This window comes from Hyperoodon ampullatus, assembly GCF_949752795.1.
Source record: "Hyperoodon ampullatus genome assembly, chromosome: 2".
NCBI lineage: Eukaryota > Metazoa > Chordata > Mammalia > Artiodactyla > Ziphiidae > Hyperoodon > Hyperoodon ampullatus.
Window position 1 is genome coordinate 11,166,000 of NC_136915.1, and position 23,707 is coordinate 11,189,706.

A 23,707-nucleotide genomic window follows, 5' to 3' on the forward strand; every position below is an offset into this window, starting at 1 on the left:
AAAGAGGCCCTTGATGGGTGTATCAACTTTAAGGTTACCTCTGTTCTCCCAGGAAGAAGGAGCAGGTAAACTGAGGCAGCGGGGCCTCAACACTCCTACTCCCAGTAAGAGGAGGAAGAGGGAAGCCCCACTGACGCCTTCCAGGCTTCCCTCCTGGTTTGCCCCCCGATATTTAGCCCAGCTAAGAAGCTTAGGACCACCTTAGAGGCACACACTGGTTCAGGGTGGTGGGGAGGCCAGAGCGCCACTGATCCACCCTGGGGAAGGACAGGGAGCTGCTTCGGAGGAGGCGGGACAGCGCAGGTTGGGGCGGCGGAGGGGGGGTGGAGGTGGACAGTGAGATAGCCCAGCTTCCCGGTGAACAATTCCCACCCACCTTTTAAGGAACCAGCAAAGCAGGAACTCCACTTCGTAGCTCGGGCGTGCGGCTCCCTCCCCCGGAGCTCCATCCCCGCTCCCCTCCCGGGCCCCTCTTCCGAGCACCCCTCTCTCCCAAGCACCCACCGCCTCCCCAGCCCCTGCGCCGTGCTAGGAGCGAGTTCGCCAGGGCGGGGTCCGCCCCACGGCTCCAAGGAGGGGACCGAGGACTGGCCTTGGAGCTGGCGCCCCCCACCCCTAGCCAGGGGCGCCACCTCGGCCCACGCCGGGCCGCCGGCTGCCGCCCTCGACCCCCGGGGGGGGTGTCCCCGAAGTCGGGGGCGCGGGAGGCCGAGGCAGCGGCCCCGCCCCCGGCCCGGGCCCCCTCCCGAGCGCGCGGCGAATGGTAGGCTCCACGGAGAGAGTGCGGGCGGCGCGCGGTGTCCGTCTCCGAGCCGCTCTCGGCGCCGGGGTCTAGGCGGTCGCTGCTCCTCCTCTTTCTCCTCCTCCTCCTCCTCCCCCCGCCGCCTCGCTACCGCCGCGGATCCGGCTGGAGGCGCCGCTGTCATTCCTGCGCCGGAGGAGCCGGCGCTGCCGGTGCCTAGGGGTCGGGGCTCGGGGGAGCCGGGCCGCGGGGGACCCAACAGGTAGAGCCGGGGGTGCCCGGCCGCGTGCCCCCGGCGCATCATGCAGCTCTTTGTCACCTCCTTCGCCCCCAGGCCAAAATCCTGAGCATGATGGAAGACAATAAGCAGCTCGCGCTCCGCATCGATGGGGCGGTCCAGTCGGCCAGCCAGGAGATGACCAACCTGCGAGCCGAACTCACAGCCACCAACCGGAGACTGGCGGAACTGAGCGGCGGCGGCGGCGGCCCCGGCCCGGGCCCGGGAGCAGCGGCCAGCGCCTCGGCGGCGGCGGACTCGGCGGCGGCGAACATGGAGAACCACCAGCACAGCGCGCAAGGTAGGGATCGTACGGCGCCCGGGGCGGAGGAGAGGCGAGAGAGCAGGACCCGGACCCGGAGGGGGCCGGGGTCTCGGTGCCCCCAGGGCCGCGGCGAAACCGCCTTGCATTGTGGCTTGTAACCCTTTCCGCCCGGCGGTGGCCGGCGCTGCTCCCCTGCTGGGAGTTGCAGGCTGCTGTCATCAACGAAAACCCGGGTGCACGCTGCGCCCGGGTTCACACGGTCTCGCCTGTCCTGGCCAGAGCGAGCGAGGCGCAGCCGGCGCGTCCCTACCGGCAGCAGAAAGTGCCCTTCAGATGGCACACAGCCCCCAGCTCCGTGGGCAAACTTTTCATGCCCGGGCCTTTGCCCTCACCCGTGGCAGGGGTGAATTCCACAGCTCCCCCCAGTTCCGGAGGCTCCTTCCTTTGGAATGACTCCCGGAGAGGGAGCTCCAGACTCTGCTGCCGCGTTTGGGGTAGAGGATTGGACTGGTTTGCACTTTTCTCCACGGATGCCAAATCCCTTGTCTCGATTGCATCTGGACTTTATTTTCTCCCCATTTGAGATCGCGCAGGCAGTGGAATATATCGATGCAACAGTAGATGCTGTGCTCAGCAGGGAGTTTAGATTTCCAGCAAATATAAACACTGTGAGCACTTTCCAGGGGGGAAATCTTAGACCTCAAAGGCTGAGTGATGGGCTTCTGGCGAAATGAAGGCATGGATGGTGGATTTCCAGGTAGCCGCCGCTTGAAGGGACTCTTTGCAGTTAGGAGGAGGGAAAAAAAGGACAGTCTGTGTTGACATTGACAGTGATGAAGCTCTGAAACCCTCATGCATGGGTTAAAGGTGGAGGAAGCGTCCAAAAAAAGAAAAAAAAAAATACTGTTTGGTTTCTGTGAATTGAAAAGTAAAAGGGTAGGCTGGATTTTCAGGATGTCTTTTCTTTTTTTGCCTAATTGCCCTTTAAGAAACGTTGTCACCGGTTATTAATATCATTTGATTGTAAACGAAACTGCTGAAATCCAGAACATGACAGAAAAAATATCCAGTCCAGGAGGGCCACTTGTGTAAATATGTCACTTGATGAAGTATGAGGTTCCAAAGGCTCAGTGGCTTAGAAAGATTTTCTGGTTTTGTTGTTATTTCAGAGGCTTCTCCTAAGTGTTGAGAGAGAGAGAGTCTGTTTTCATATTAATGCCTTCTCTCCATCAGCTTCTGTTTCCTCTTTAGCTTCCTGGGGTAGGTGTGCTTTTTTTTTTTTTTTTTTTTGGTGTGAGATGTTAAGCCTGAACATTAGCAGTGTATGTTCCAATTCCAAGTCAGATCTTAACTTGGTACTTCAGGAGTCCGTCAAGAGTCTTGGGGCAGTAATTTGGTACCAAAGTAGCATGACGTTATGGTGGGAAGGTGTTGTGAGCCTGGTGCTTGCTGCACAGTTTTCAAGGTGGGTATCTGGTTATTCAATCATTTATCCCTTGTTATGTCATTGTGTGTGGAAGATGCTCTCTGCTGGCACCTGGGCAAAAAAGGGAAGTTAGACTGCATGGTCATGCTTTACTTTTTATAGGCAGGGACTCTTTCAACCTTAAAGAAATAGCGCAGAACTGGCATTTTGCTAAGAATCAAAAGCCATGGTAAGGGGGACTGAACAATGCTAGTTTATTTCCCACCATCCACCCCTTTCTCAGCGGAGGAAAAGTTAAGTGGCTTTTATCTGAGTCCTGGGTCTAGTTGCAGTCTGAGCATGCTAAGGAGGTCGGTGCCGCAATGATCTACACATTCAACTTGGAAATTGTGATACTTGGCTGATGGTTAAATTGTTGTAGTGGGGCAATAGGGGACTGTTTCCTTTTTCTTTTTTCCTACAAAAATGCGCAAGGCTGTGGAAATGGAAAAATGGCTTTTGGATTTCTTGATATCCCTGAAAACACACAAAACCAGCAGCTTCCTCATATTCTTAGAAACATGCCTGCCCAGGCCAGGGGCTGTCTGTGGGTGGTTGGATGAAGGATGGTTTTGATTTTTCCTCTGTGTACCATTGGAATTTTTCAAAACCTTTACTAGGGGGAGTTTAATGATTTTATAATCAGAAAATAAAATGTTGAAGATTTTAACTCAGCTTAATGGTTGGCCACATATCCCTCTAAATTGATGTCAATTTAAACTGATGTGATGGTTGAAAAGAAAACAAGACCCCCATATAAATCCAGTGGGGCATCATTTACTTATATATGGCAACTGTTCCTCAGTACAGTACATTTTACATTATTTAGCCTCTGTGAGTGTTTTGCGTTTTGTTTTTATTTTGTTTTGTTTTGTTTTGTGTTCTCATGACATGTGGCAGCATTCTGCTGGAACCGAAACCTTCTGCAGAGGTGGTCTGGTAGTTTCTTTTGCTAGTGCTTTCATATTCCTAAAGGAAAGCACTGGGCTCTCTCAAGTTAATTTCAAAGTGTGGTTGATTGGCTTTCTCATGCTTCTTTGTCATATACCTCCAGGAAGGCTCACAGAAGCTCAGTTCCTGGGGGTTCCTAATTCTAACGAATTAGTCTTCTGTTTTTATTTTGTCTGTGTTGGTGCAATTCAATGGGCTCAAACCTTATGAGCATTTAGTGTTATTGAGTTATCACTTTTCAAATCAAGGTTTTGAATGAAATGAGTATCTTTCAAAATGCAACTGTGTAAGTCATCTTTTAACTAAAGGACATTATGCACATATTAAATGCATGCTAATTTCCGTTTAATAATATTAGCCCAAATGGTTACAGGGAAGAGTCACCTTTTGCTCTCCCTGCTGAGAAACTGTTAGATCCATTTTCAGATTTTATTGTTAAAAAAATTTTTGTCAATAAATTAAAGAAGCTCATCAATCCACCAGTGGATGTTTTGTTCCAGTGAGGATATCTGACAGTAGGTAAGTTGATGAAGAAAACTTGGGTTTTCCTAGAGAGTTAATGCAGTGTGTCATTTAAACAAAATATTAACTTGGTTGGTACCCTCTGTGAGCTGGCATGGTTGCTACGTAACAGAGTCTAGAAAGTGAACTGCTGAAAATCTGGGCTTTCGGCACTTTGCAGGATCTTCTTTCAGAATCTGTGTTGAAAGAAACGCTTGGCAGCCAGCCCATCTCCTCTCTCCCTGCTTCAAGTGAGTCGGATAATCCCTAATGAGGATGCTGGCATGCGGAGCATAGGGCATCCGCGCAGGGTGGCACATCTCAAGGCTCCAGAGCTGCCTCTTAGGTTGGTGGGGTCACAACTGCCTTTGACAGGTGGACAGAAGGAGCCTTGGAAAGAACAGAGCCAAGCAGTTGTTCCAATTTGTCTTGTTGTTGGTAGCCAGAGAACGGATTTGTTTAAAGTCACATTTCTAAGCTGTTTTCCTCGGCGTAACATCTCTGGGAAATGTGTTTAAAATGCTTGCTATTCTTTGAGGGGAAAATATAGCAGTTTGTTTCTCTGAAAATGTTTTATCTGATGAATGGCTAATATAAGATTCAGTTGGTTGCTTTGCTATACATAGAATAAAACAATTAAGTTCCATCGTACCCAATTCAAATAGGTGTTTAACTGTATATAACATAAAATACCTACGCCCAGTAGGATGTATACCTACTGCCAATATTTTTGTGGTTTGTTTTTTTAAGGAAATAATTGTATTTATATGCCTTTGTAAGTGGAAATGCTCATAGCATCTTTCCTGGGTGTTGAGGACTTACCGTTTACTGCATTTGTTAGATGGGGATGGGGAAAAGTGTCATTTTCTTACACCTTTGTAAATTTCCATAAATAGATGCAAGTTTTATTTTTTTTCTCCCCAGGCATTAAAATAGGCTGTTACTTCAGGTCTGATGGCTCTTATCTAGCATTACTATAACACTGGAAACTCTTTGGTGAAGTAAAATTACCTTGGGACTGAACTGAATGTGTGAGTAGTCTGCAGAGATGCTAGACGCTGTTGCTTTTCAAAATCAAAGCATCCCCTTTGGGGATCCCCTTTGGCATCCCCTTCCCAATTTGTTGTGCCTCCACATACTCTTGTTTTCCCAAGCGGACGTTTATCTTTTTTGAGAAGAGGATTTTCACGGGGCAGAGAGGATGGAACAGAATGTGGCGGAATCTCGGGGGCCTTCTGTTAGCTCACCTGTAAGTTACAGAGCTCATCCAGTACCTGTGGCTTGGTTTTCCAGCCATATCAATGGGCTGAAAGAGACTTGTCTGTCTTTTCCTAGTCTGGTAGGTTGTCATGAGATGGGACTTCAAAATTCTTCCTGAAAATCACCATGAATGGTCACAAAGAGAATACGTACAGATCAGTACAGCGTGGTTGAAATTAGTTATTGATTGGCTGTTATTTACTGTCTTTCCATTGTCTTTGGAAAATGCCTTTGGAGGACCCCTTAAGTCAAGTTTCTGGTTCTGGTTAATTTCACACTTCCAGCATTTCAGGATTGACTGAGGTTTTTCAAAACTTCTTTGATACTAAGTTTGAGCCCATCTGATTTTTATAATAGGAGCCTAGTCACACATCCTCCCAGTGTAAGACAAGGCATGTTCTCCCCATGCCTTTACCCCCGCTACTCCCCAAGACTGCTGGCACTTTTGAGGAATCCTGCAGCTTATAATTTGTGACTTCCTGGCTGCCAGTGAGCTTCTAGCAGATGGCCTTGGCAGGTGGGGAGTGCTCGTTGAAACACTGCCTGCTCACCATGCAAGTCATATGGGGCCCAGAAGGTCAAGCCTGGGTCCCAGCCATATTCATTGCGTATTTCATTTATATTTATTCCTGAGTTGTATAGCTAAGGAAAGTGAAATCAACATGAATTTCTCAGTTCTTTTCAGACCTTCTCCAGTATTGGTCTGTGTGAGCATTAGTGCTTGGCTTCTCACCCCCCTGCCATCCATCAGGCAAGAATGGAACTCGTTCTGCCTGCTGAGGCCAGGGAATGGGTTTTTAAGTGATCCTGTAGCTGAAAATTAGTCCATACTGTCTGGGCTGGATATTAGGGTGAGTAACACATGGGATGACAAGGGTACCACATGGGATGACAAGGGATGCCACCAACAGCAGTCATTGCAATGTCCTAGTCATCGGAAATGCAGGCAAAGAGGGTTCAGGCAGAATCCTTTAGGAAAAGACAGCTTCCCTGAAGCCAAGAGGATGACCATCCATTGGCGCAGACTGTACCTGACAATTCAGGGCAGGTAAGCCTCCCACTGGCTCATGTCACCATCCTCAAGGTCCCCTGCCAGGCCCATCTTGACCGTGGAGAAGCTGGAGGGAGACCAGGCAAAGGAATCTCTTCTTCTTTCCCATGTGGTTGGATGAGACCTGAACATTCTTGCTTGTTTGATGCAACCTCAGATCTCGGTGGCAGACTCCAGGCTGTGCTCTGTGGGCATTCTTGCTTCCCCCTCGAAATCCTGAGCTGCTAGAAACATGAAAGAAGCTGAATGTAGTTTTAATGAGTTTGGCAAGGACAACTGTTTGAGCAGGTGGCTTCTGTGTGATGGGATATCATTGGTTCTCCATTTGTTTTAGTGTCTTTGTTGACTTGGCCTTGCTGGACCTTTGGGTCAGACTTCTGAAAAGCCCCTGTCCCCTTCACCCTCCAATGAATTGAGACCCTAGCACGAAAGCTCGTATGGAGCTTGTAACAGGCAGGTCTGCCAGCAAAGCGCCCCCGAGGCCTGTGCCCCTTCTGTGATGGGCAGTCAGGCTGGGAGGATGGAGAGAACTGGGAGGAGGGGCTACCCGCCCAGCTCCCACCCCTTCTCTTCTCTTCCACCACAGCAAGCGCTGGAGTGAAGGAGGTGTAAAGGCCTTCCATTCCCAATATTGTCTCAGCTCTACAGATTGTTTGAAGTCATGTGAATCATTAAGAGCAAAGTGCCCTCTAAAGGAACGTGGGTCCAGAGCTAATATTTTACACTCACCTTCGGCACTTCATTATGGTTCTCGGAGCTCACCTCTTGGGTACATCACAAGGCACTGGGGGTTCTGGAACCATCCTGGTACCATGTAATTTTCTTTTCAGTGAAGGTGAATAGTGTAATGTAGGACTAAATTAGAACTAGTTTCAGTGCTTTGTCAAACTTTTCAATAAATAATAACAATAAGGACTTCCAACATATCAAGTATTTTCCCGAGTGCTTAACATGCATAATTGTATCTGGAGCCCAATGAAGTCACAACTGTTGTGCCCATTTTTGAAAAGAGGAAACTATTGGGACTCAGAGAGGTTAGGTCACCTGTCTACCATGACATAGTAATGACAACGATGGTGATGATGACAGCAAGCTTTGACATAGTCTTGCTCGGAGCTAGGTACTGTTCTAAGTGCTTCTCTGAATTAATGCATTTAATTTTTGTAATGACTTATAAGGCAGGTACCATTGTACCCATTTTATGTATGAGAAAACCGAGGCACAAAAATGATCTATTACTTGCCAGAGGGCCATTAAGTGACCAAGCTCTGGCTCCGGAGTCCATGCTCTTACTCATCTCACTTTGATGCCCAGGGTCGCTCGGCTGGTAGTGACTGATCCAGGAATTCAAACCCACCGGGGCTCTCTGCTGTTTAAACCTGTATTGTCTCCTAAATCAGAAATATCTTTTGGTTTGTTCATTAGGAAGGTTGACGGAGCTATAGGCTTGTCTCCGTTCTTAATTAATGTTTTCCTAAACTGATGATAATTTCTGGGTCCTTATATGAAATCATAGGGAAACAGGAATACGTCTCCCTTAGGTGTGAGCTTAACTGACAAAGAGGGAATTGGGTCCTGCTTACAAGGTTAGCAACCCAAGGGTCACTTGTCACCAATGAAAAGAACCATATTGATCCTGGCGTTGGGGCCTCCTACTTCTCAGACTTTGTACGCATTCTCTCTTGGGAAGGATGATTCCAGGCAAAGCTGGTATCCTGTGGTCCTATTATTCTCCCTCCTACCCATATCTTCCCCTTTTCCGAGTTCTCTCCCAGTGGCCTCGGTGGCCCCCAGTGGCCCAAGACCATGCCCAACAAAAGACGTATAACTACTCACAGATTCCCTTCCACTAGGGTTTCCCAGTCTTGGCACTGTTGTCATTTGCAGGATAATTCTTTGTTGGGGGGTGGACGTTGTGTGCATTGTAGGATGTTTAGCAGCATCCCTGTCCTCTGCCCACTAGATGCCAGTAGAACCGTCCACACCCCAGTTGTAACAACCAAAAATGTCTCCAGATGTTTTCAAATGTCCACTGGGGGCCACGTCATCCCTGGCTGAGAACCACTTTGTATGCCAGGCATTAGAGGAGACCCCAGTTGTGAGTCTTAGGATGGCGGCTCTGTGAGAGCAGAGAGTTTCATCTGTTCATTTTCTGCTCCATCCACAGCACCTAGAACAGTGCCTGGCACATAGCAAGAGCCCAGTCAATAGTCGTTGACTGACTGAATGAACGAGTCCATGATTTTTCAATTACAGTGTGCGGAATTCGGTCGACCTGTCATGTTTTACATGAAGATCATTGGTTTAATGATAGATGGTTTTAAGTGTGTTTATTTGCCATATGTCAACACTGTTCTAAACCCTTTCCCTGTATTATCTCAATTAATCCTTTTAACTACCTTCTGAGGTAGTAGTTTGGCAAGAACAACTGTTTGAGCAGGTGGCTCCTGTGTGATGGGATATCATTGCTTCTCCATTTGTTTTAGAGCCACCTCACAGATGAGAAAATTGAGGCCCAGAAAGGTTATGTGACTTGCCCAGTGTCACCAAGCTAGCAAGTGGCAGAGCCAGGATATAAACCCAAGTATATGTGCCTCCAGAGACTGCCTGCTGTCCCAGCCAGGATGCGGTACAGCTTTGCATAGTTTTTCCCATTCCTGCCCAAGAAATCATTTTTGTTCTAAAGCTGGTGTTGTGGCAATTATAGTTAGGATTTGCATGTCAGACACTAAGTCATTCATCATAAATCCTCAGAGCTCCACTGTACGAAAGATGCTTTGTCACGGCCAGAGAGTCTGTAGCCAGGAAGGATTGGTGTCTGGCCAGAGGTAAGAGGGCAGTTCAGTGGCTGAGCCATGTTCAAATGTGAGAATCTCCCTTCTCTCTGCCTTGCTGCTGGGCTTCAGCAGGAGGGAGTCACAGAGCGGACTGAAAGTTTCAAGGAAAGGGGACAGTGGCCCCCAGAGCTTCTTAGCAGGGGGTTGACTCATTTTTAGGAAAAGGGATGTTCCAGGATCAGAACTGGGGAACTGCAGAGACTTTGAAGATTATCCAAGAGGATAGTGATAGCAATAGCCAGCATCTGTTGAGGCTTTTTTTTTTTTTTTTTCCTGGACTTTCCCAGACTCTGTGGGGTGTGATTGATGACATTTTCTCATCTGACTTTCCTATCACAGCGAGTTGGATAATGTTCTCACCTCCATTCTACAAATGAAGAAACTGAGGCTTAGAAAGGTTTAGTTGCTTTTCCAAGATCTAGACAGTGGTCTTCTGCTGGATTGGAACACAGGTTCAGCTGACCCTGGAGCCTGCCTGCTTCACTACAGCAAGAATATTGAGGAGTACCCTAGTGGTACAGTAGTTAAGAATCCACCTGCCAATGCAGGGGACACGGGTTCAATCCCCGGTCCAGGAAGATGCCAGATGCCGCAGAACAACTAAGCCCGCGCACCGCAGCTACTGAGCCCACGTGCCACAACTACTGAAGCCCGTGCACTCGAGGGCCCGCGTGCTGCAACTACTGAAGCCCGTGTGCCTAGAGCCCATGATCCGCAACAAGAGAAGCCACCTCAATGAGAAGCCCGCGCACCGCAGCAAAGAGTAGCCCCTGCTCGACACAACTAAAGAAAGCCCACATGCAGCAACGAAGACCCAACACAGCCAAAAATAAATTAAAAAAAAAAAGAATATTGAGATATTGTGCCAGGCAGCACAAAGACATGCCAGGAGGATGGCTTTGTCTTTTTGCTTACAGACCAACCCTCCCACTCCCCTTCTTTTTTCTTTTCTTCCTTTCCTCCTTTCTCCTCTCTGTCTCCATCTAGCTTGAGAGATTGAGCACATAGGTTCAGGGACCACAGATTTAATAAGATATGGAGCAAGTTATCTTGGAACTCTTAGGCTAGTAGGTGTGACTGACATGGAAGTATAATTACATTTTATAATAAAGGTCTAGACGGGTGTAATGGGAAAATAGATGATGAAGTGACAAATACAGAAGCCTTCACAGATGTACATGACAGTGGCAATATTTAAGAAAAGCATGCTGGGAAAATACATTAATTTCTCTACTAAGGTTAAACTGCCCATGAGAGATTATTAGAGTGCAACTTTGGGGGTAGGTTGGGATTGGATACTGCAGAGAATAGCTGCTGGCTTGGACCTTCTCCCTCAAAGAGCATTTCTTAAGGAGAAAGAAGATGTGGATGATACAGGGTTTAGATCTTGAATAATAGTTGGGTTTTGTTCTCCAAAGAGAACAAGAAGAGATACGAATTTCAATGCAGGTATAGCTCTGCATCTTTCAAAATAAACTCACCCCTTGTATATATTATCTTCCTGGCCAAGGCTGGGGCTTCTTGTCAGCTGCAACAAATGAATTACTTCATTTTCCTTGATTAACTTGAATTTTTTTTAAACCGTTGAGGATGGTGTCTTTAATTCAGTAAGTGCAACTTGGAACACAGTGGGATTTATGTCACCCTTTCCCCCTCATTCTTGCCATTTGAAATTCTGTGCTCACCATTTCCTGACGATAGCAAGGTATGAAATTTAGAAATTTGATACTGACCCTGGAGTGTGCAGTGGTGGCACCATAGAGCTTGATGAATGTTGGCTGGGGAGAACTGACCTGTGATTATATGTATACTGATTATCTTAATTAATGCATTCATCAAGTAGATTGCTTTTCCTGTTCCTACAAGGGTTACCATGTGAAGCAAGAAAAAACTGGGAATATTTTTCGACACAGCTTTAGATTTGGGAGTTAACAGAAAGGCAAGGCCTGGCTGCCATTTTGTAGAGACTGTTAGCCCATTAGCTAGCAGACGTGCTCAGATTGCTCTGTTCACAATTTGACATGGTACCAGACAGCCCTGCAAGGAGGCATGTTCAAGTCTTAATGGAAGTCCTCTGGAGAAGGATCATTATTTCTGGTCAGATTTTCTACAGTGTGGGTCAATATCATGGACCAATAGAATAGAACCTTGTTAAAACTCAGCTGGTCAATTCATGGGTTGGTTCCACCATGGGATAACTCAAAACCCACCCTTCAACACTTTCAGTGTTATCACCTTGCCTCTAAAGCAAAAGCTTGGTCTAGCATCCTCAGTTCACAAAGCCAATGCTCAGAATCCTTTTTCCAGGGTTCTGTTGCTTTTATCCACTCTTCTTTCCTTTGCACCCAGGACGCACTAGGGAAGCACTAGAGTATATCACTACCCAGATCTTTGTAGATCTTTGCAGGTCTTTGCAGTATACAGAGACTTGCACAGGCATTGCCTCTGTGGATCCTACCAACTGCCCCATAGGATGGAATTGAAGTAGACACAGCAATCTATTTCTCAAATAAGGAAACTGAGGGACAGTGATTTAAACTGATTTGTTCAAGATTGTTGAGCTTGTCATTGAAACAAATTCTCCTCTCTTTCTCCCACTGCAAGATCCCACTGTGACTGCACAGTGGTGGCAGAGGGCTGCCCTGGAACTTATGATTGGGTGAGATCTGACCTTGCCTTGGCCAAGCCCTCTTGAGCATGGGCCACCCTGTCTTGTAAGACCTGGATGGTGACACCATCACCCCAAGACTGTGCTCGCATACTCTGAGCTCCCGTGTCCCATGTCTACCCATGAGAAAGGGACAATCCAGTTTTACAGATTTAATCTTATTATTATTATTTTTTTTGTGCGGTACGCAAGCCTCTCACTGTTGTGGCCTCTCCCGTGGTGGAGCACAGGCTCCGGACGCGCAGGCTCAGCGGCCATGGCTCACGGGCCCAGCCACTCCACGGCATGTGGGATCCTCCCGGACCGGGGCATGAACCCACATCCCCTGCATCGGCAGGTGGACTCTCAACCACTGTGCCACCAGGGAAGCCCTAATCTTACTTTTTACACTAAATTCTTTCATCCTCTCCGTGGGGTTTTCAATCATTTGGCTTCTCTTTCAATGACGTGTCTTATTCATGCCTGAACGTAGCGTGTCTCTTCTTCTGGCCTCCCTTAAAAGCAGTTAGGGACCTGTAAACCAGAGCAGGTTTGCACCCGGGGAACTTCCTGATTGTCCTATTGGATCTGGGAATGACTTTCCTATGGAGGGCAATTTTTTCCACCTGACACCACCGTCATTTAGGATTTTTGAATATGGGAAGCACATCTGTGAGGGGACCTGTGGTCTTAGCATGTGGATGTGTGTACTCTCTGAGTGTCGGGGGCAGGATGTAGCCATCACAGTAAATCTGCCTAATTTCTCTCTCTTCACTGTCCCTTCAGGGAGATACTTTGCAACCTTTAGGATCTCTTTTATCAGAGTCTTTGAGTTAACATCCATCCAAAACATGTTGGTTTAAATTGTCCACCGAAACTGTTGGCTGTGCAGGCACATGTTCTCAGTGCTGCTGTGGCTGTAACTGCCTATATAGTTGGTGGACCTCCTGCTGCTCCAAGTTCACATCTAGACCTTGTACTCAGATCAGTGGAATCTCATCCACAGACTGAAGTCCAACCATGTGGCAGAAAACTCAGGGAAAATCAGAATGGGGTCTTTTGCTGTGCACCCAAGGAGAGTGGAAAGGAAGTATCAACCCGGAGGCCTCTGCAGCACAGCAGACAACCCGCTGCAGTTAACTAACGCCTAAGCAGCTAATCTTTCTGCTGGGACTCTGATCTCTGTTTCATTTCAGTGTGAAAAGGAACAGTCGCTAAAGGCTTCCCAAACCTCTGATAGCAAAATAGAAATAATATACATTTGAAATGCATTTGAAGATCTATTTATAATAGGCTCTAGAAGAGTAGAAAGTACTTTTAAGGATCAAAATGTTTGCTCGTAGTACCTCTACAGTGTGACAACCAAAAAAGTCTTTAGACATTGCCCAGTGTTTTTGAGTTTTAGATTTGCATTAGCATTAAACACTTAGGATTCCCGCCACTGACAATAGATATTATAGCTGCACATGGAGATGAAAGAAAGTGCTTCTTGATTCAGTTGGGGGTTCACTTCAGTGCTTGCTCTTGTGACTTGAATGATGGAGCTAGTGTAGGAGTTGGCAAACTTTTTCTGTCAAGGGCCAGATAGTAAATATTATAGGCTTTGGGGACCATAGGATATCTGCCATAATTCCTCACCTCTGCTGCTGTAATGTGAAAGCAGCCGTAGACAATAGGTAAATGAATGGGCGTGGTTGTGTTCCAATAAAACTTTATTTACAAAAACAGGCACTCCTTGGACTATAGTTTGCCAACCCCTGAACTTGCAGTTCTCTTCCATTTGCCTTCTGACCCATTTATATCCCGCACCTTTACAGTGCTTAGCATACAGAAGGAGCTTAATAATGATTGATTAAGCTAGTGAATTAGATGTGAGCAATAAAACCACCAGATTACAGTGTTAAAGGAGCAGAAACAAGAAGTTAATTACTAGGGGTGTAATGGTTAATGGACAAGAGAAAGAGACATTTGTTGGCAGCTTCATGGTCTGAGGTGAAGTCATTTGTGATTAGTCATCATCACAGACCTCGAACTGTGAAGGGACAAAGAATCACCAGTAGCAGTGAGATACAGAGCAAGACACTTGGCATCTGAGCCTCAATTTCCTTATTTAGGAAATGAGGAGGTCATTTCCATCTTCAAGATAATATAGCAGACACATGGGTTTAAGGGAGTGAAACAGATCCGATCCAGATCCTGGCGATATGACTTGGGTTGTGGGGCATTACAGCTCTCGGTTTCCTCCTCCATAACGAGGCTGATAATTCCTCCTTTCTAGAGTGATTGGGATGGTTTAGTGCAGGGTTTCTCAACCTCAGCACTGTTGACATTATGGGCCAGAAAATTCTTTGCGTGGGGGCTGACTTGTGCGTTGTAAAATGTTTAGCAGCATCCCTGGTCTACACCACTGGATGCTCGTGGCACCCCTATAACGGGACAACCAAAAAGGTCTTTAGACATTGCCCAGTGTTTTTTCCTGGGGGGGAAATTACTCCCTGGGTTAATGGAATAACACATAGTGTGCCTGGCACAAAGCTTGGTGGACTTTGGGATTCAATAGATAGAACTCTTCATTATAAATAGCATAGTGTATTATTGAACTCTGAATTCTCCCACCTTGGAATGAAATTCTCTTTATTTCTCCAGCTGATTTCTGTCCCCCATAGGCAAGATTGGACGTTTTTCCCCCAGATCCCAGGTCTTTCTCCTGATATCTCTGTGTTGCTGGGAGGAGCCAGACTTCTTATGATGTCCTGCTAAGTATGCTTTCCAGCCCTTTAAACACACATGTACCTAGACTTGTATTTGAGGTTACGGTCAGAATCCATAAATGGTTCATATGAGAAATCATACAGATGTCTGCAACAAGAATGGACAGGGAGGGTTAAGGACTGAAAAGCTTAACTCACAAAGGCTGGCAGGCTGAGGTAGTAGGTGGTATTCAGATGAAACAGAAAATAAGGTACCCAAACTAGTACCAACAAAATTATCACTTCCCTCGTGAGCATGCACACGCTTCTGACTTTAGCCAGGAGCCAGTTTTCTCAATGGTTTCAACTTTAGCCAAGATGGCTCTTCCAACATTGGTTTACATCTGGATTTAATGTTCTGCCATCCATATTTTACATATATTCTTTTTAATGATGGAGAGAGAGAGACAAAGATAAAGAGAGAGAGAGATTTTCAGTGAATTCTGTCCCCTACATATTAGCAGTTGTATTTTTTATCTATTTCTCTGGGAAAATACATAAATGCAAAAGAGTGCATTGAATTCAGTGCCATTCTTAAGCGGCTGCTTCTTCTGCATCTACATGTATTTGAAAGATAATGGCACATACATACAATAAAAATGCTTCATTCTGTCCGCAGGCAGCACATTGGAGACATGTGGATTTTGGACTTCCTCTAAGTCACTCTCTCTGGCCACCCAGAGTCTCTGTGGCCCACAGCTTGGGACTGCAGCTACAGAATGCATCTATCTGGACATGTGTGTTCAGCCCTGTGCAATGCGGTTCTCAGCAATGCCATGTGCAGTTAGGTGCTCAATAAGTGCCTTGGAAAACTATAGCTACTGCCCCAGGCCTTGAGTCTTCTGATTTTAAGGGATTCTTCTGTTCCTCAGACTGAACTCTGCCTTGCTGTGACACAATCAGATAAATCTATGATTTGGACCCTTGGCTTTAAGAAAACCCTTCTTTATTTAGGCAGAAATTTCTATGGTGACTTCCTGGTATGGATATTGGAAAGCACAGGTTATAGTCAGAATAACAAAACTGGCCCTAAACTAGATTTCGGGCAATATGATTTGATTGGCCAACTGCCATCGCTAACTAGCGTCATCCTGCCCCGTCTCCGGCTAACTCCTAAAACCCCTCAAGCATGTGATCCATCATATCATTTTCTATTTATGCCAGCGCTGGATAATGGCCTAATCTCTCCAGTAGCATTCAGATTTACTAGAGAAGATGGCATTTACAAAATCATTTCACTGTTCCACTGCAAACACCCTAAGCTAATAGGCACCTTCTTATTATAAACCTTCCTTTTAACAATGGTTTATTACCTGCAATTAAAATCAACTGGAAGACCCAGTAAATGGGTTTCATTTCTCTTCTTTTGTGTTTGGTTAATATTTAGCTGGTGGGGGCTTCCCTGGTGGCGCAGTGGTTGAGAGTCCGCCTGCCGATGCAGGGGACACGGGTTCGTGCCCCGGTCTGGGAAGATCCCACATGCCGCGGAGCGGCTGGGCCCGTGAGCCATGGCCGCTGAGCCTGCGCATCCGGAGCCTGTGCTCCGCAACGGGAGAAACCACAACAGTGAGAGGCCCACATACTGCAAAAAAAAAAATTTAGCTGGTGGGCCACCAGAGACTTAGCCAGGAACATCAGAGAGAGGCAAGTTTTGGCTGCACAGGAGAGCTGTCCAGAGGGATGCGGTCATTACCAGAGCCTAGATGACCATCTGCCAGGCGTGTTGGAAAAGCTACTCCCACGCTGGGTTTAGAAGTTCAGGAGAAAAAAATAGGAAGAACACCAAATGTGATCTTCCCTTTCTTGTGTTTTGCATTCAAACGGCCCATTGAAGACAAAAGTTTAGCAGTAACAGTATGCTGTCATTTGGGTACAATGCAGAGAAAGTTGAGAAGACAGTAATGACTAGGAAAGCGTCTCACTGGCTTTCACTGTAATGACTTGTTTGAACAAATTACGATGCTGACACAGGTAAGTTCAGCATTTATAGCGTAGGACAGAAATCTCGAGTCCCTTGCTTGGATGCATATCCTGTTCTCTTAACACGTGCTAGTTGTGTGTGGTGGGCAAGCTGCTTTACAGTCTAGGCCCCAGTTTGCCCCCAGGGATAACACTAATCCCGACATCCCAGAGCTGTGAGATCACAGGAGAGGGTGTGTTGGAGAGCCGAGCACACCGCCTGGCACTTGCCACGTCCTCCAGAAATGTAAACTGGTGCCATAAACGTGCATACACATACGGCCTCCCAGCAGGCCCCGGGGCGGGTCTAGGCTGTTCTTTGTTTACTCGCTTGGTTAGCCTCCGCTAGGCGAATTTTCTGATTGAGGAGGCCCGGTCCTTGGTGCTAGGATACTAGGATACGTAAGGTGCTCACCTTCTGCCGGAAGCCGGAAGCCGGAAGCCGGAAGCCGAAAGCCGAAGGAGGAAAGAGCAGAGGGGGAAGGACCCAGCGGGGGACCAAGAGGACTGGATGCTGGCCCTGACTGTACCTGGGACTAAAGAGTGACAAAAGGGAAGCTCCAACCTCTGTCCCGACTTGCGATGCCAACTGTCTGTCCAAAGACCCGGGTCCTGCACTCCCACCTCCACCTCCACAACTTGGGAGAGGTGTCCCAGACGGCCGCTCGGGGACTGGGACATTGGCTCGGTCGGAATGAGCCCACTGGATGAGACCTGGCTAAAGGCCATCCCGTTTCTGAACTTCTACACTGGGTGACCTTTAGCAGTGTTGCCAGGTCAATCAGGTCCTCCTTAAAGAATATCTTAGATTGTTTCGTTTGGGGAATATTGTCTTTCCTGGCTTAAGCAGAGATAATATAAGCCTGTGACTCTGCAGGCTTATATTATCTGCCCATTAATGGAAGGGAGGTAGGGAGCGGGGAGGAGTGGGAAGAGAAGAAGAGAAGAGAAGAGAAGAGAAGCACAAGCCAGATGCCCAAATCAAAACACTAAATTTTCTTGGAATTTATGTGCTCCAAGCAATGTAAATAAAGGTGAGGGCTGGGCCCCTCTGCCCATTAATCAGCCTCAGCCACAGGCTCACTCTCTGGTTTGTTTAGGCATTTCAGCCCATCACCCACACCTCTTGGCATTTCTGAGATACAAGGGGGAGGGTTCCATCTGTCATCCTGATTGTCCTCCCCTGGGTTTCTTGGAGTGGCGATCTCGGTGTTGCCTTTTGCATGAAATATTAAGCTCAGGGGTAGGACCGAGGCATTTCAATGCAGGCAGGATACACTTGGGAAGGCTGGTTTTCTGCCCCCGTGGCTTCATTTGCATTTATTTTTCTCCCAACCATTTGTCATATAGTGGTGGGGGTCCATCAAATAGCTATTAAGTCTTCAGCCAGCTCCTCAGAGGGCTGTTTGAGCTGCCTCTTACAAGTTCAGGGGATAAGATGGCTCATACCTTCGGTCATTCTGTTGGTGTCATGAGCCACCGTGGATGTTAGAACTTCCCATTTTGTTTCTCTTTTGTCTCTCAAGGACCCTGCCAGACAACAGCCTTGTTTGTATGACTGCATTCCTTCAGCTGGACTCAGATTCCTGAGTGTAACTACCGATGCCACCACCTCCTAGCATGTCATCTTGTTGGTTCACATAACATCTATGTAACAGGGCTGATCATAGTTCATACCTTACAGGGTTTTTATATAAAGATTAAGTGGGGGGCTTCCCTGGTGGCGCAGTGGTTGAGAGTCCACCTGCCAATGCAGGGGACACGGGTTCGTGCCCCGGTCCGGGAAGATCCCACATGCCACGGAGCGGCTGGGCCCGTGAGCCATGGCCGCCGAGCCTGCGCGTCCGGAGCCTGTGCTCTGCAACGGGAGAGGCCACAACAGTGAGAGGCCCGCGTACTGCAAAAAAAAAAAAAAGATTAAGTGGGTTAATATACGTGAAGCCCTGTGTTGTTTGGCACACATGTGCTAAGGATTCCATAAATATCAGCTGTGAGTATTGAAAACTACGGCCCAGAGCCTCCCACTGAAGACCTGTGGTGCCAAAGAGTGACTTCTTTTGAAAGCAACAGCAAAACATCATTCAAGGAGGGGCTAGTTTACTATGGAAAACAGTATGGAGGTTCCTTAAAAAACTAAAAATAGAATTACCATGTGACCCAGCAATCCCACTACTGGGCATATACCCTGAGAAAACCGTAATTCAAAACGAGTCATGTACCAAAATGTTCATTGCAGCTCTATTTACAATAGCCTGGAGCTGGAAACAACCTAAGTGTCCATCATCGGATGAATGGATAAAGAAGATGTGGCACATATATACAGTGGAATATTACTCAGCCATAAAAAGAAACGAAATTGAGCTATTTGTAATGAGGTGGATGGACCTAGAGTCTGTCATACAGAGTGAAGTAAGTCAGAAAGAGAAAGACAAATACCGTATGCTAACACATATATATGGAATTTAAGAAAAAAAATGTCATGAAGGAGGGGCTAGTTTAAGTAGGAATCTTGGCATTTCAAATACAAATCCTAGAGTGTACGAATCCTTAATGGCCTCATTTATTCTGTGGTTTGATCTATGAGGTTTCCCGTTTGGTGGTGGCAGAAGGGACTCTCTGAGTGCCCACTGCTATCTGCACTCCCCTTACACATGCCCGACCAGAGTCTTATCTCCGACAGCTCGTGCATCATCCTCCCCAGGAGAGAGAGCCCCACTGATGCACTCACAAACCCTCAGTTAAATTCTGCATTATTTTTTTTTCTCCATTACTTATAGCTTGCCTACTGATACTTCAGGCTCTCGTTGTGAAGCAAAGAAAGTCCTTAAGTGCCAAGAGGTGGCTGCTGAGTCCAGCACTGGCTTCCCTCTAATCGGTCAGTTTTACTTGGGCTGCATGATCTGGCTTGTAAGGTGTATAGCTCATGTCCGTGGAAACACACCGGAATATTGCCCCGTGTGTGCTCTATGGCAGGTCCTGTGCTGGGCTCATGGAGCTCTTAAGCTGCTGGGGCCGAGGGAGGATGATGGTGACGAAGGGGATAATAATGACACTGACGTTTACTGGGTGCTTCGGAAGGGCAAGGCACCGTTCTCAAAGCTATCTATGTATTTCTGTGTTTGACCCTCACATCAAGTATTACCATTAGCCCTCTTTTTACAAACAAGGCGACTGAGGCTCACAGTGGTTAAGTAATTTGTCCATGCTCACAGTGGTTAAGTAATTTGTCCATGCTCACACAGCAGGTAGAGTTAAGATTTGGACGGTGGCCCAGTGATCCCAAAGCCTATAGTTTTAACCAGCATTAAGTGTTCCTCTCTAGTATGAAAGCATGTATTACAGTACCCTGTGATGAGTACCATGATAGTCGTACCTGCAAGGTATGTAAAAGTGTCAGTAAGGGACACTTTGCCCAGGTGGAAGTGAGGTCTCAGTTGCAGATGTCACGGGAGGCTGTGCTTGAGTTGAGTCCTGAAGGACAAGTGGGTCTGCTCTTGGCACAGAAGGGGCTCTGGGCGGGGCTCTGGGCGGGGCTTCCTGCAGGAGTAAAGGTGTGGCGGGGTGATGCATGACCTGGAGGGGGAGCAGCCATACTCCAGGTCTGGGTGGGATGGGAGAAGTAAATAGTGGGAGTTGAGAGAGAATGAGAGTGAGTGTGCAGGTGGAGTGGACAGATTTGGAAGGTCCTTGTAAACCAAGATAAAGAATCTGGATTTTACGCCATGTACGATGAAAAAGGTATTTTTTTTATTGTGGTAAAATACTCATAACACAGAATTTAATATTTCAACCATTTAAAAGTGTACAATTTAGGGCTTCCCTGGTGGCGCAGTGGTTGAGAGTCCACCTGCCGATGCAGGGGACACGGGTTCGTGCCCCGGTCTGGGAAGATCCCACATGCCACGGAGCGGCTGGGCCCGTGAGCCATGGCCGCTGAGCCTGCGCGTCCGGAGCCTGTGCTCCGCAACGGGAGAGGCCACAACAGTGAGAGGCCCACATACTGCAAAAAAAATAAAAATAAAATAAAATAAAATAAAAGTATACAATTTAGTGGTATTAAGTACATTCACAATGTTGTGCAACTATCACCACTATCTAGTTCCAGAACTTTCTAATCAGCCTCGAAAAGGTTGTACCATTAAGCAGTCACTCACCTTCCCTCCCCCCCATACTCATGGCAAACACTTAACTGCTTTCTGACTCTATGGATTTGCTTATTCTGATCTGATCAGCTCCTCAGATCAATTTACTGTAACCCTTACCCTAAGTGTCAGTTTGCCCATTTGTATAATGGTAAGATCTATGTATATATGCATACATCTATATGTGTATGTATGCTGTCTCCGAAAGTGTGCCATCTGCTTCTCCCCAAATTATAAGCATAACGGAAAAATTAGATAACTTTGAAATTGTTTGAAGCTCCAAAAATTCTATTTAAATTGAAAGTTTCCTCAGGCATAAAATGGGGCTGATAAGAGCACCCACTTCTGAGAGTTGCTGAGGTTATTAAATGCGTGCATTCATGGAAGGCCCAGATAGCAGTACGCAGCATAGCAGAAGCAACCAGAGTGTGGGTTGTGATCATTACTGTAATTATCATCATTGTTATTATTGGCAGACTATCCACTTTGCCCGCCCCCGTGTTCCCAGCGGGAAGCTGAGATAGGTTTCCTGGGCCTGGCCAGTCCATGAGGGAGCCCTGCTGTGTAGACTTCGGGCACGTGTTGTCAGAGGAAATTCGTGACTGTGTAACTGCAGAAACTTTCTCTTTCTTTCTACAATACTTACCGAGTCCCTAGTATGGGACATCGCTGTGCCGGATGGTGAAGGTGGGCAGTAGTTCGGATCTAGATCCTTATCTGGTATGTTTACAGTCTAGCGTTTATAGCAACAAACAGTGACAAGTCCAGGCTGCAGAGGGGATGGCCTGGAATTGAGTCCTCGCCTCACTGCCTGCTTACTGTGTGCCCTGGGAAAGTTATTTAACCTCCCTGGGGCTCAGTTTCCCCATCTGTGAAACAGCACAATACAGTAGAGTCTAGCTCACTTTGAGGTTGGAATGCAATGGTGAATGCACAGTCACTTGGTAGTGCCTGGTACCTAATAGGCTCTCACCTAATATTTTTTTTAAAAGAGGAGAAAACATTATGTGCATAAATTACATAATACAAGTTGGATAGGGAACTTCTAAGAGAAGTTTTAACATCTTTTAGAAGTTCAAAGGAGAGGGAATATCTCTGGCTAAAATGGACTGTGAAAATTTGATTTGGGACTTTGTGAAGAAATAATACTAGCTCTGTTTTTTTAGTGCTTATTATGTTCCAGAAACTGTGCTAAGCACCTTTAATTTTTATCATACTTGACTACATACCTACAAACTGGTGTCCTTTGTTGAGGTGGATTACATTTTTAAACCTTCTCAACAATCCTGTGAGGTACTAGTGTGGATTATCCTTGGTTTTTAGATGAGCTAAGGCCTTGCCCAAGGTCACTCAGTATATAAGTGGTGAGGAAAGGAATTGAACTCAACCCCCCTAGTCCCTACCAGCAGGTCACTTGGAAGCGAACCTCAATTCCATGTGGGTAATCCCTGCCATCAGGAAGATGCTTTGGTGTAGATAATCCACTGGGGGATTCCCATGTTGCGAGGATTTAACTTGAAAGTAAATTTGTATTCTGTGAGTGTACAGCACCACCAATTCAAAAGAAATGGCCCAAGAGGGATGTAGGGTAGCAGGAGCTAGCTGGTTACCACAGTGGGTAAGAGGCTCTGGAATCAAACCATTGTGAGTTCAAGTCCCAGCCTTGCCACTTACTGTGTGTGACCTTGAGCAAAGTACATAATCTCACTAAGCCTCAGTTTTATCATCTTTAAAATGGAAATAATAATAATACCTACGTTTTTGGGTTGTTGTGAGGATCCTAGGAGATGATACACATGGAAATCTCTCAGGGATCCCCTTACACATACTAAACTTCAGTGAAAGGGTCTTCATCATCATCATCAATGTGCTAGTTCAGTGGCATAGGTGGATCTTCATCACCTCTGCCTGTCCTGAAAGCTGGAGCCATCCTGGCAGCCTCTCTGTATAGGAACTTCCTTGTTGGCCTGGAGGAGGACCACAGAGCAGATGGGCAGTTCCAGGGAGGTTGCTTTGCTGGAGCTTTGACCTCCCAGGGGAGCTGCCAACGGAAAAGACAGTTACTAGAGATGGAGGCTGAATCCTGTGTGCACTGGTCTACTGGGGACTGGACCAAGGTCACCCAAGTCATTTGTCATCTGCTAATGGGGCTAATCAGTGGGCTGGAGGGTGGAAAGAGGGGGGCTACTGCCTGTAGCACCCAGACCCTCGCCGGGGTCTTCAGGGTGACTGTGCTGCAAACGTATTTTTTTTGAAAAATATATGCTGCATTTCACAGATAGATTTCTGTTGCTTCTAAATGCAGAAGGTACATGTGTTTAATCCATATGTTCATTAAGTAGAGCTCTGACTCTCCTAACTTCTGCTGTGCCTTTAGCCTTCTGTGGTTTGCAAAACGACGGAGTATAAGAAACCGCTGGGGCGTCTCCTCCCCTAAGTACGTCTTAGGACCACAGTGGTTCCCAAAGGCCTCTTTGCAGACTGGGCTGTGCAAGTCTGAAAATCCCAAGGAACCTTACAAAGCCTGCTTAGGCAGGGCATAAAGTGTGGGAGCATGGGGACCAGAATCTTCCAACCTCGTCCATTGTAGATGGTCAGCTACCGAGTCAGCATCTCCCCACCCCGGCATCAGTCAAAGGGGCAATTTTAAAAGAAGAATCTCCTTTGCCTTCTGAGCTTCTTGAGGTCAGATATGCTTCTGACTTCTTTTGAAACCCAGTGGACATTTAATAAATGTTGACTAATCAAAAGTCCCCGAAAGTGAGCCTGCTGAAACTCCATCTTGGGAGGGGGGAGACTGTATTGATATATTCTGATTGGGAAGTGTGGGTTTGTTTAATATTAGGCCTCCATGGGCCAT

General features: G+C 46.9%; 1 protein-coding gene across 1 annotated transcript in view; it reads left to right on the top strand.

Moving 5' to 3' along the window:
- Positions 1–1,076: 1,076 nt before the first annotated feature.
- Positions 1,077–23,707, top strand: part of KAZN (kazrin, periplakin interacting protein) — a gene marked incomplete at its 3' end in the record, with an annotated part of 473,602 nt that continues 450,971 nt past the window's right edge. Inside the window, exon 1 of the mRNA XM_079697057.1 lies at positions 1,077–1,320. Coding sequence (XP_079553183.1) covers positions 1,092–1,320 — 229 coding nt within the window. The 5' untranslated portion in view covers positions 1,077–1,091. The remainder of the gene's footprint in view (positions 1,321–23,707) is intronic.